Raw genomic sequence first — 12,222 nt, 5'->3', positions numbered from 1 at the left:
CTGGGTTCGTAATCCCTGGTCAGCTCCTGCAATCTTCTATCAATCCACTCTTCCACAGTTTCATCACTAACTGCATTAGATTCCCCACAAACAGTTTTATAGGTTAGGTTATACCTTTTCCTAAATTGGTCGATCCAGCCACTGGACGCGCTGAAATTTTCAATATAAAGAATGTTTGCCACTTTAAGTGCCTTTTCCCTTAAGAGCACACCATCAATTGGAATGCCTGCGACTCTTGAAGTTTCAAACGAACTTTTTACAATTTTTTCCATTTTCTCGTATTTGCAGTATGACTTGTACTTCCTTTTCTTGGAGTTTGGTCTGCATTCTGAAGCACTTGATGTAATGCTTACTCTGTTTTTCTCAATTGTATTCAGCGTGGATACAGGAAGCTGCAATTCGCGTGCCAATGAAACACATGTTCCGCAGTACATATCAACCTTTTCTAATATTCAAACTTTCTCATCCATAATGAAAGTTTTTCTTTCCTTCTTTTTTTTCCATTACCAGCAGAAAAACAATAAAGCAGTAACAAAGAAGTATTAACAAATACACACGACAGGAAAGGAAGATCGCGGCAATTCACTTTGACAGCTCGACTCACATAACAAGAACAAAAAAAAGTAACAAATTACAAAAATAAATGTTATGAATCAGCAACAATAACTTTCACAACTCCAACAACAAACGCAAGTGTAAAACAATAACCGTAAAATAACGAACCCGGGGAAGGCAAACACTGAATCACTTTATAACGTCTCCTTCTTGTGGCTTATACTGTACTTAGCAATAAAGCAAACACCTGATATCTTATTGTTATTCTCTTTTGCAGTTTTGTTGGGCTCTGAATTTTGCCATTACCCAGATAGTGTATGTGCGGTATTACACATGTTTTTTATTTCTATTGGGTGTTTGTTTACTTGCATTCAAAAGTCATAGGATTATGGTGTAAAGTTTGTGTGTATGTGAGATTTAGAGAGTTAATTCAACTCGTCGGATTTGAAAATAATGTTTAGGACATTGTGAAAACACCTGATATCAAAGAATGCGCTGTGTTGGTTAAGCGGAAGTTCAATACCGAGAGTTCTAAGAGTTATTATAGACTATGGTTGTTTGATTTGGTCGTCATGCCGTGGTTACTCAAAGCGTTTTAGGTTAGTTGCGACGCCATTTTACCTCAAATTTTTCCTCTCAAATGGCCTGTCGTGGCGTAAATGGCGGGAAGCATAAAATGTTGCAAACGCACATTTGAGGATTTTAATACATTCGTGAGCACAGGAAATCTCAGAGGACCAACAAAAAATGTTGTAAGACAGGAAAACGTAAAAGCCAGGAACGTAAATGCGGGGTAATACTGCATAGGTTCACAATATGTCAATAATAAGAAATTCAGTTGCTTTTTGTAAAAGTTTAGAAGTTTTCATACTTCTGCCACATCATTATTTATGTTCATATGACATAACTAATATGTATGCAAATATCCCAGTCAGTAAAACAATAGATATTATTGGAATGAATTTAACTAGTCAAGGTCGTCTAGGGAAGTTAGAGATTGAACTATTCATGAAAATTCCAGAGATCGCCACAAAAAACAACTATTTTACGTTCAACATCATTTATAGTCAAGAGGTATTACCAATGGGAACTCCAGCCTCAGGTATCTTAGAAAACATATATTTAGACCATTTAGAACACCGCAAAATAATTGGACATATTCAATGTTTGGATTTTTTTAACACAATTCGTGGATGACACCTTCGTAATAATAGATAAGCGTTATAACAATAGTAACAATATTTTACAGTTTTTAAATTCTTTAGATGAAAGAATAAAATTTACAGTTGAAAACAAGAAGGACATGCTTTGAATTTCTTGGATGTGACCGTTAAGATAGAACCCAGTAAGTTCTCTTATAAAGTATACAGAAAGGACACGCTTACTCCAGTGACCATTAAAAATGATTCTTTACATCCTGGGAGTCATAAGAGGGCTGCTTATTTCAGTATGGTTTATCGAGCCTTCAGTTTACCTTTACCTCATACAGAAAGAGAAAAAGAATTACAATACATACAGAAGATAGCTATTATGAATGGGTTCAGTGTTAATACCATTAATAAAATTATTAGTAAAGTAAAAAGAATGAACAACATAAGATTAACACGAGAGAATGGGAAAAGTTCAATATATGCACATTTTATATTTACAAACCCAGGGACTTTTCAAATCACAAATTTAAGAAACACGACTGTCAAGTCTCATTTTCAACTAAGAACAATAATGGTAATATATTTTATAACCATAATAGTGTAAACTACAATAAAGAGGATTTCTTAGTTTCAGGAATCTATAAACTTAAGTGCGATCAATGCTTTGTCATGTATGTGGGGCAAACAGGTAGGAGTTTTCAAACTAGATATCTCGAATACGTCAATGCCAAAAGACACAAGAAGTATTCGGCAATGAGTGTCCATATGAGAGATACCGGTCACCAATATACTAACATAAATAAAGACTTGACCATAAAAAAAAAAAAAAATTAAAAAGTGAGCAAAGGGAACCTGATGAGCTATTACAAAAATATTTATATAGGTTTGGATCATGTGATTTTATGGCTGAAGAAGTCTAAAAGAGTGAGGAAACATGTCCCAATATATGTTTAATATGTTTTTATATTAAATAGTTTTCACTTGTAAAGTGATGTTTATTGATTGGGTGGACCATAAACAAAACAGTGTTTCTTAATTTTAACTGTATCAATACGGATCTATATGATGAAGTGCATAACTTGTACTTATCTAACTAATGTCCACGGGGGGGAAAAACCACACTCAAAACACGGCCAAGGTCAAACAGCATGACCCACATTCACACCACTGTCTTTCAAAGTTTTTCATGAGCTAAGGACAGCTTACCTTGAGTATGGTACACCATGAGACTGATGCTGGCATTGCTATCATCACTGTTATCACTGTCAGCAGCTCCTTCAAACATATCAGGAGTAGAAGAAATGTTGTGAACTTCTCGCCGCAACTTTCCTCTTGTGTTTAACACCGGAGAAAGAGAGTTTTGTTCGTGAAGTTTATCATCCTCACTGTCATCATTTGATACCGTGTTTATAAAAGTAATTTCACAATCATCTGTACTACTGCCTGGTTCCATAGAGCGCTCAAGACCATCCCTACTTTTCTCAGCAAGTTCGGCAAAATCATGACAATCATTAGAGTCTGATTTTACTGAAATGACATCAGGATCATCTTCTTTTTCTTCTTTGGCAACTCTTTCCAATAATTTAGTCTTGGCCCCACGTTCTTTCACTGACTGGATAAGTGTGTCAAAACTCGCTTTGTGTTGCTGCACTGAAAATAAAGCATTCACTTGTTTTAAAACCTTAACATGGCCTGTATTAAATGTTAAATGTCAATACAAGAGATCTCACTAGGCAGAGAGCATGTTTCTAAAGACCTAGGTGAACATTTGGAAAAATATGTTTTTCTTCTCAATGGGGCCAGCCTTTGAATTTAGCAGCCAAATAATATTATTAGAGATAGGAGATAATTTTTAATACATTATTCAAATGACAATTAGTTAAACTGAAAAAAACTTCACACATGCCTGTAATTTTAAACCTTAGCGTGCTGAGGAGTGCAATCGCGCTCCTCCTGACTCCCGCTAAAATTGCCGGGAGCGTGATTGCGCTCTTCTCGCTAGTGCCTTCATAAACACTAATTACTTAATATTGTTTCGTTGATGGGTGGAGAAACTTGTTAATGTAGGATAAATAAAGGCACAGAATTTTCATTATTGCATGCAGATTATCATTACGTTTGCTTGTTCAAGTTTTATCAGTACTTGAACTTGGTGAGCCAGTGAAAATAGAAGCAAGGCGTGATGCTGACTGTGATGTGTTCGCAAACGACAAGTTAGTGGAGTTGGAGTATTTGAACACTTCACCCTTTAATGGGAGTGATTCTGAGAATAATGACTTGGACAATGACAGTAGTGAGGTTATGGAGGTTTTCGTAGGAAGTGAATACTCGTTATCACCCTGCACCTGCCTACCTGGGAAGTCCAGGTCCAATGCATGTCCTACCTTGCAACGCGAAACCTATTTTGTATTTTTATCTCTTCATTACTCAGGCTTTGTGGCAGCTAATGGTGACAGAAACTAATAGATATGCTACTCAATTCCTGAGGTCAGCACAACAAACTGAAGCCGAATTCCCACGTAAAGCAGTGGCAGCCTGTTACACTATAGGAAATGAAAGGTTTTATCGCTGTATTGTTAGAGGTGGGAATTGCACGCAGATCGACAATATCTTCATACTGAAACACTGATTCTCGAGTCATCCCATGGTTTTCAAAGATGTTCTCAATGAACAGATTTATTTATTTATTTATTTATTTATTCATTCATTTATTTATTTATTTATTTATTTATTTATTTGATACAGCCTATGGAGGGCCATTTTACACTAATAATAATAAGCTTAAATAGTATAAAAGATAATAAAGGTATAAACAACAATAAATTAACAATTTTAACAGTAACAATGTAACAACGACAACGATAACTAGCAAGTGTTGGTTACAGAAATTAGGTAGAAGAAAGGTCGAGGGTTAGAGGGATGGAAGAAAATGGAAACCTGGAGAGGACTTCAAAGGAATTTTTTATTTTATTTATTTTTTTTGTTTGAAGGATGCGAAAGGTGTGAATATGTCGATATCGGGTAGTGAGTTACCAAGAGTAGGGAGACGGTGGAAGATAAAGCATTGTTGTAAGGTTAGGCGCGGACGGGACACATGATGAGTGCGCTGATTGTGTGTAGGGCAGGGAGGAACGTGTAGAGGGAAGTACGCTGGAAGAGTATTACATTTGGTGTAGCCATTGATTATTTTGTGAAGGTAACATAGATCGGAGAACTGTAAACAGCTTCTCAGGTCAAGTATACCCAGGCAGTTCATAATGTCAGATTTAGTTTTGTTCTTAAAAACTGGATTGCGAGTCTTAACAATGAAAGTGAAAAAGTTAAAAATACTATTTAGTTGAGATATGTTTGTGATAGCAGATGAGGACCAAATAGGGGAACAAAAGTTAATAATGGGGAGAACATACGAGACAAAGTATATATTTAAGGCGTTAATATCATTAATTTCAGTGAACCTGTAAAGAATGCCTAGGTTACGCATAGCACAGGATTTTATAGACTGAATATGAGCAGAGAAGGTTAGTTTACAGTGTATTATAACACCTAGGTCTCTTACCTGAGAAGCCGATTGCAATGTATTTCCCTGGATGGTATATGCAGTGTTCATTCCTTGCCTTAGCAATGAAAAGGAGATTGTATTGCACTTCTTAACATTGGGAGAAAGATTCCATTTCTTAAATGGATTGAGAACAGTCTGTAATTCAACACAGTCATCAGGCGTAGACACTTCTCGTAGGATTTTCAGGTCGTCGGCGTACAAGAGAAGGGAACACTGACTATTTTGGGTGCAAAGAATTACATCATCGATATAGAGAACAAAGAGTAGGGGTCCCAGAATAATGCGCTGAGATAACCTGATAACACAGATAACCATGATGAGGCAGATTCAGGAAGTAACACTCTTTGTTTTCTGCCGGAGAGGAAACTTGTTATCAATGACAAGACGAGGCCATGGATATTAAATCTGGTAGCGAGCTTATGAAGAAGTAGTGTATGATACACCGAATTGAATGCTTTGGCCAGATCTATATAGATTACATCTGAGATTTATTTTCTATTGATGAAATAATGTGATTGAGAACAGTGAGGCATGATTTTCCAGGAGTGAATCCGTGTTATTCTTCAGATAGGTACAGCTGTGTGAAAAAGAGGAGTCGGCGGTGGATTTTTCTTTCAAGGATAGAGGATAGTATTGGAACGATAGATATTGGGCGGTATGATGAGATATCATGTTTGTTGCCAGATTTGAAAATAGGTGTGATATCAGCTTGTTTCCAGCTGTCGGGAAATGTACCAGGTTTAAAATTGTAGATAATGGTGCACAGAGAGGTGCAGAAGTATTTTTGAGGAATATAGGGCTAATATCATTGGGCCCGGTGGAGCGGTTTGTTGGGAGACTATTGAGAATATTTTCAACTTTGTTAGGGGTCGTCGATATTTGTGACAGTGAGCAGCTGCAAACACTATTGATGTGTGGTAGTTCTGTGATAGGTGCAGGAGGGGTAAAGGTGGAGTGAAAATACTCACTGAAGTTTTGAGACCTTAATTCAGCTGGGACATCATCACTATGTAGTTTAAGATTCAGTGGTATCCGGGGTGACTCTCTACGTGATGAAATGAGGGTCCAAAATTTTTTAGGGTTGTTTTTAAGGTTTCCAGTTACAGAAGTGATGTGCCGGTTGTAGTCATTTTTAAGATGTGATTCTGAAATTTTCTTGAGGTGTTTAGAAGTATTATACGTGTATGAATTGGGGATAGACTTCCAGAGTGACCACGCACAGGTCTTGTTCTTTAGTAGCAATTTAGTTTTGGCACTCAGCTGGGGGGGGGGGTATTTGTATGTTCTGGGTTTGGAGAAGGGTACATGCTGTTTAATAGTGGTAAATATTAAATCCTCAAACAGGGAAACCGCACTGTTGATGTCACGCTCAGCTGATAACCAGCACCAAGAGAGGGATGACAAGTCCTGATTGACAACTACCAGTCCACTTTACTCCACAGAGGAAATGCTTTCCTCGCAGCACGGGGGGGAGTCTTGATGTCGATAAGCAGGTAGGCTGAGGGTAGCTTCGATTGAGTTATGGTCAGCGCTAAGAATGTTTCTGCCAACAGATACACTAACACTAGTTACTGTAGAGAAGGGGAGGTCTAATGTTGCCAGATTTCAGTTAATACTGAAATTCTTCCTTGTAAATAATGATTCATTGTTTCCACCAGGCCATGAGAAATATGACCCATGTGCTCGCTTCAGTCCTCTTGTGGATCACACCAGCACAGAAATGGACAATTTCCCTAATAATAGTAATATTTCAACAAGAGTAAATGCCAAACCAGATTATGGTGAGTAGTGAGTTAACTCTTTCCTGCGGATTGCGTAGTAAAGCGTACTGGAGTCGCACGTTGTCTCCTGCGGGTTGCGTAGTAAAGCGTACTTGACTTTCAAACCGACTTTCTCTGCCATGTATCTGCTAAACATACAACTTTTTGGAACCAGTGAATTCCCTACGCTTCCTAGATACTACTGGAATGCACGGAATCCTAAAATAAAGTGTTCTTTTATACGTTTTCTTAGATAGAACAGACAGCTGACAATGTAAACACATTGCAGCAACATGGCTGCTCATAACCAGTTGAACGCGGGGGATATTTGTTACAAATTAGATCAATATGTTGACAAATGCAATGGTAGTGAGTTTGAAGTTCTAGGTATGATAATAAAAATGATATGGGAAGCATTTGGGATAGGATATGAATCTGAGAGAAATCGAAATACGGCACAGGACAGGAAATGTTCATTCAGGTACCGTCTCCTTTTAAAATATTAGGCCTACTTGTAAAAAACATAATTATCAGTTTTAATTCTTCAGTTTATTGTGTTTCGGACTATGAGCCTCCACTTAATTACATAATAGCCTATTCCAACTAATGTCAATTTATCTTCCAATCCAATTCAGTCAAAAATTGTTTATAGTTTGTATGTCCGAGAGGAAGCATGATTTGCTATCTAAATATGTTCATCCGACTGATCCCGAAAATGTAATAAATTGGGAGATTCAGGGTGAATTCCTGCGTTCTCTGCATTACCAAGAAAATAAGAGCCCCATCATGTCCAGCTATTTAGACTGACTTCAAGAACAAGCAATTTAACATTATGCACCGTATTGGATGCTTCCTGATGTATCATTCTGAACAGGAGGGGGGGGGGGGGGGTGGTCTTGCATGTAATTAGGTGATCTCATTGTATCATTTTAGAATAACTATAGTATAATTTCCATTGTTACACAATTTGAAAGTGATTTTAAGTGGTTTTTACAGAACAAATTGTTTAGTGAACAACTATACCTGACAAGCAAATTATTACTCTAGGTTTTGCCCGACAGTGAGTCAAAGATATTCCGTGGGAAAGGGTTAAAGAATTTTCATCAAAAAATACTGTCAACAAGCAACATTGCAAAAGACAAACTTTTTTCATATCCAGGTCAAATGCAATGTTTCCACAATGTAGTGGCCAAGATGGCCTTGTCATTTACTTCCAAGATGTCCTGAGTTACACAGTATTCACTCAGTCTTGCAGAGACTGAAAGACATGCTTGGTCCTGGAAGGCTCTGCATTCACACCATGGTGCGCAGCTTGCTGCCAGGAGTAGTAACCACTTCTGAAGGGTTGCCCTGCATCTTGAAACACTGGTTCTTGATTCCCATACAAATTTACTGAAAAAATTCTTAATGTGCATTTTTTCCTAAAGCCAGCCCCGTGGTGTATGCGTAGCGTGCCCGCCTCTTACTTGGAGGCCCTGGGTTTGATTTATGGCCAGGTCAAGGATTTTTATCTGTATCTGAGGGCTGGTTCGAGGTCCACTCAGCCTACATGATTAGAATTGAGGAGCTGTCTCATACTGAGATAGCGGCCCCGATCTAGAAAGCCACGAATAACGGCCGAGAGGATTTGTTGTGCTGACCACACGACACCTCATAATCTGCAGGCCTTCGGGCTGTGCGGCAGTCACTTGGAAGGCCAAGACCCTTCAGGGCTGAAGTGCCATGGAGTTAGTTACTTTTTCCTAAAAAAAGCATAGTTCCGAATATGAATTTCCTAAAAGAATCCCTAATGTGCACTTTTCCTAAAAAAGCATACTTCTGAGTAAGTTTTCTAAACTTTTTTCCCAAAATTATTTTTCTAAAATCCGTATTTCAGAATATGAATGTCCTAATAAATAATTTTTAGTGTTGGCATATAAATAACAATGGAGTAAGTTGTCAGGCATTCAGGCTACTCCATTTCGGTACTGTATGTAAAATTACTTTTTGTAACTAATTCTATATATAAAAGGCTAACTACGACTGACTGCAATCAATGCCCAGTCAAAACTACGCGACATGAAGAAATTACATTTCGAGGATACATTTAAGTGTAGGTGCTCACTAAGGGAGGGTTTTTTGATATACCACTGCTAAGGGGGTGAAAAGGGGAGTGAAATGCTTAAATGAGTACATCTATATCTCAAAAACTCAACGATTTACAGACGTAAAAATTGGTGTTTGGAATCTACTTTTTATTTATCTTAATTTTTTAGCCAACGTAGGACTACTTAGGGCCTGTACTACGACAGCCAGATAAAAGTGCGGCATAAATTTATTTGGCAGTTTGGACATTTATCTGGAAGTTTGGTTGAAACCGCGTACTACGATTTTCGTTTATGTGCAATCTGGGAAAATATTCTCGAGTATAACTATGCCAAAGTTGGAGAGGCTGTTAACGCTCTTATCTGGGACTTAGCTCTTATCGGGGACGCTGCTGTAAAGAATCAAGATGGCTACTCATGAAGATGAATCTACAGACCCTTAGTCGGGTTTATGGAGGCTTTTCAGCCCAATACTGTTTTATCCTCTGTGAAAGTAATTTTCTTTCTGCTTCTGCAATCACTCTTCCTATTCTCTCTTGTTGATTTTTATCTGTAGTCTAGTAGTGTTTATCTTTCAATATGTTGAGTGTATTTGTTTTGTATTTTAAATCTTCTATTATAATATGCAACTGTCTCGTGTCTTCTTTAAGTTCTGTGATCCATCTAATATTATTCTTACTCTTCGATAATTTTTCTATTATTTTTCTACTGATTCTATTTTCTGGTGACCGTATTAGATGCCCTAAGAATGATATTCATTTCTTTTTCATTTTGCTAGTCACAGGTTCTATTTCTCACTGAAAGCTAGTCTCCAGACTCCATTTACTTGATAATTTTTATTTAAACAGGTTCTCACTATTCTCCTTTCTAACCTGAGTTGCAACTGTGTTTGTTGTTTTGAATAATGTTACACATGCATATGTAATTTGTGGCTGGGTGACTGTTTTGTAGTCACTACATCTACTTTAAAAACAAAGAAACACTTTTTTTCTTTTTTGGAAAATTCCTTTAAGGGGGGTGAAAAATGGTGAAAACTGGGCTGAGTACCTTTTATGAGGATACCTATATCTCAAAAACTGAAGATGTTATAGACAAGAAAATTGGTGTTTTGAATCTCCCTTAAAAACAAACACGTACTGTTTTGTTTTCGGTAAATGTGAAATAGGGGTTGAAGTCTTTTTATTACGATACTTATCTATATAAATAAAACTAGCTGATGTACCCGTGCTTCGCTACGGGATTCTCAGAAAGACTGACTTTGTGGTTTTCCTAACTGAAATCAACATAGGTCATTACAAAAACGTAAGTATGAATGTAGCGATTAAAAGCAATGCTATCATATAAAATACTCGATCAAATGGAAAGCCGCATGTTTTATCACTTTTAATGAACAGTGCTGCGGTTAGACTGCAGTGCCAATCTAATAGTCCAAAGTTCCAGAGCTGGGATGACCAGGCTGCAGATTGCCATGAACACTCATCTGCCATTATTCCGTTAAATATGCACACTGTTCATTCCAATCAGTGCCTCAGAGTAGGGATTGAATAGCCCGAATGCTATGATGATCCAGTGTGTTACGTACCAGTAGTATCAGAAAATTTATAAACCAGGGGAATGGCATGCTAAAGAAGAAAGTTATCTAACTCCCCAGCTACTTCCTATCAATATTCAGGCAGGCTGTTACACTCTGTACGACTGGGCGAGTTGACTGTGTGGTTAGCGGTGCGCAGCTGTGAGCTTGCATCCGAGAGATAGTGGATTCGAACCCCATTGCCGGCAGTGCTGAAGATGGTATTCTGTGGTTTTCCACTTTCACACCAGTCACACCTTATTTAAGGCCTAAGGCACTCCTAGCCCTTTCCTATCCCACTGTCGCCATAAAATCTATCTATGTCGGTGCGACGTAAATCAAATAAAAAATACTCTGTACGCAGCAGTAATCCTATCTACCGGAGATGAGGGGCAACAGAAGACACAAAGCACATCACGACAAACAATGGTCAATGTAACGGTATTGTTGATCAATGTTATGAGCTTTCTATATTGTAGGCCTTCACATTTAGTTTTCTTTCAACTCTGTGATTTGTAAAATATTTTATACCGTAAACTGTAGTTTCTTATTCTCCAAATTTACACACCGATTTTCATTAAATACTGTTTACCCATTTTCTCGTTACTCGGTGCTGATATGGACTTAGTAACAAAAATCCAAATTCATGAATATCTTTGTGATCATAGCCAGTACGGTAACAATGTATAAGACATGAATAATAGGAAATGTAATACTATATAACCTTAGTTATGTAGCATTCATCGATTACACCTCTAATAAGAAATATTTGAGAATTACATTTTAGGCCTTCCACTAAACTACCATTTCACTCAGCGTGAATAAAATAATTTACAGCCTAGACTATAGCAACTTATTTCCTGACTTTACATATCAATTTTCATCAAGATAGGACTACTAATAACAATATTTGAGAATTAAATTTTAGGCCTTCCCCTAAACTACCATTTTTCTCAGCGTGAATACAATTATTGATAGCCTATATTGTAGCAACTTATTCTCCAACTTTACATACCCATTTTTTTAAAAATACGACCACTAATAACATAAATAGTTGAGAATTCAATTTTAGGCCTTCCCCTAAACTACCATTTCACTCGGCGTGAGTAAAATGATTTATAGCCCAGATTGTAGAGGCTCATCCCCCGACTTCACATACCGATTTTCATTAGACCACTAATAACATAAATAGTTGAGAATTCAATTTTAGGCCTTCCCCTAAACTACCATTTCACTCAGCGTGAGTAAAATGATTTATAGCCTAGATTGTAGAGGCTCATCCCCCGACTTCACATACCGATTTTCATTAAATTCTCTTCAACCGTTTTCTCGTGATGCATGTACAGACAGACAGACAGACAGACAGAAATTACGGAAAAGCAAAAAGTGCATTTTCTTGTTACTATGGACATGACCGATACAGAAATACCATTATTTTCAAATTCTGAGCAATGTACAGTCAAAACTCTTATTTTATATATATAGACTGTAACGACCATGTGTCTGTACATTGACTATTTTGGCAAAATGTTAGTACAATTAT

The 12,222-nt window shown here is 37.3% G+C and overlaps 1 protein-coding gene and 1 long non-coding RNA gene across 2 annotated transcripts in view; one reads left to right on the top strand and one right to left on the bottom strand.

Annotated features, from left to right (window-relative positions):
• The window catches only part of LOC137499014 (uncharacterized), a 327,147-nt gene that overhangs the window by 174,802 nt on the left and 140,123 nt on the right, over positions 1-12,222 (top strand). The gene's annotated exons all lie outside the window — the stretch shown is intronic.
• The window catches only part of LOC136866695 (E3 ubiquitin-protein ligase RAD18), a 145,110-nt gene that overhangs the window by 18,225 nt on the left and 114,663 nt on the right, over positions 1-12,222 (bottom strand). The window contains exon 8 of the mRNA XM_067143809.2: positions 2,913-3,356. Coding sequence (XP_066999910.2) covers positions 2,913-3,356 — 444 coding nt within the window. The remainder of the gene's footprint in view (positions 1-2,912; positions 3,357-12,222) is intronic.

This window comes from Anabrus simplex, chromosome 3 (assembly GCF_040414725.1).
Source record: "Anabrus simplex isolate iqAnaSimp1 chromosome 3, ASM4041472v1, whole genome shotgun sequence".
In the NCBI taxonomy this organism is placed as follows: Eukaryota; Metazoa; Arthropoda; class Insecta; order Orthoptera; family Tettigoniidae; genus Anabrus; species Anabrus simplex.
Note: the sequence above shows the minus strand (reverse complement) of the source record. Positions and strands in the feature narration are given on the sequence as shown.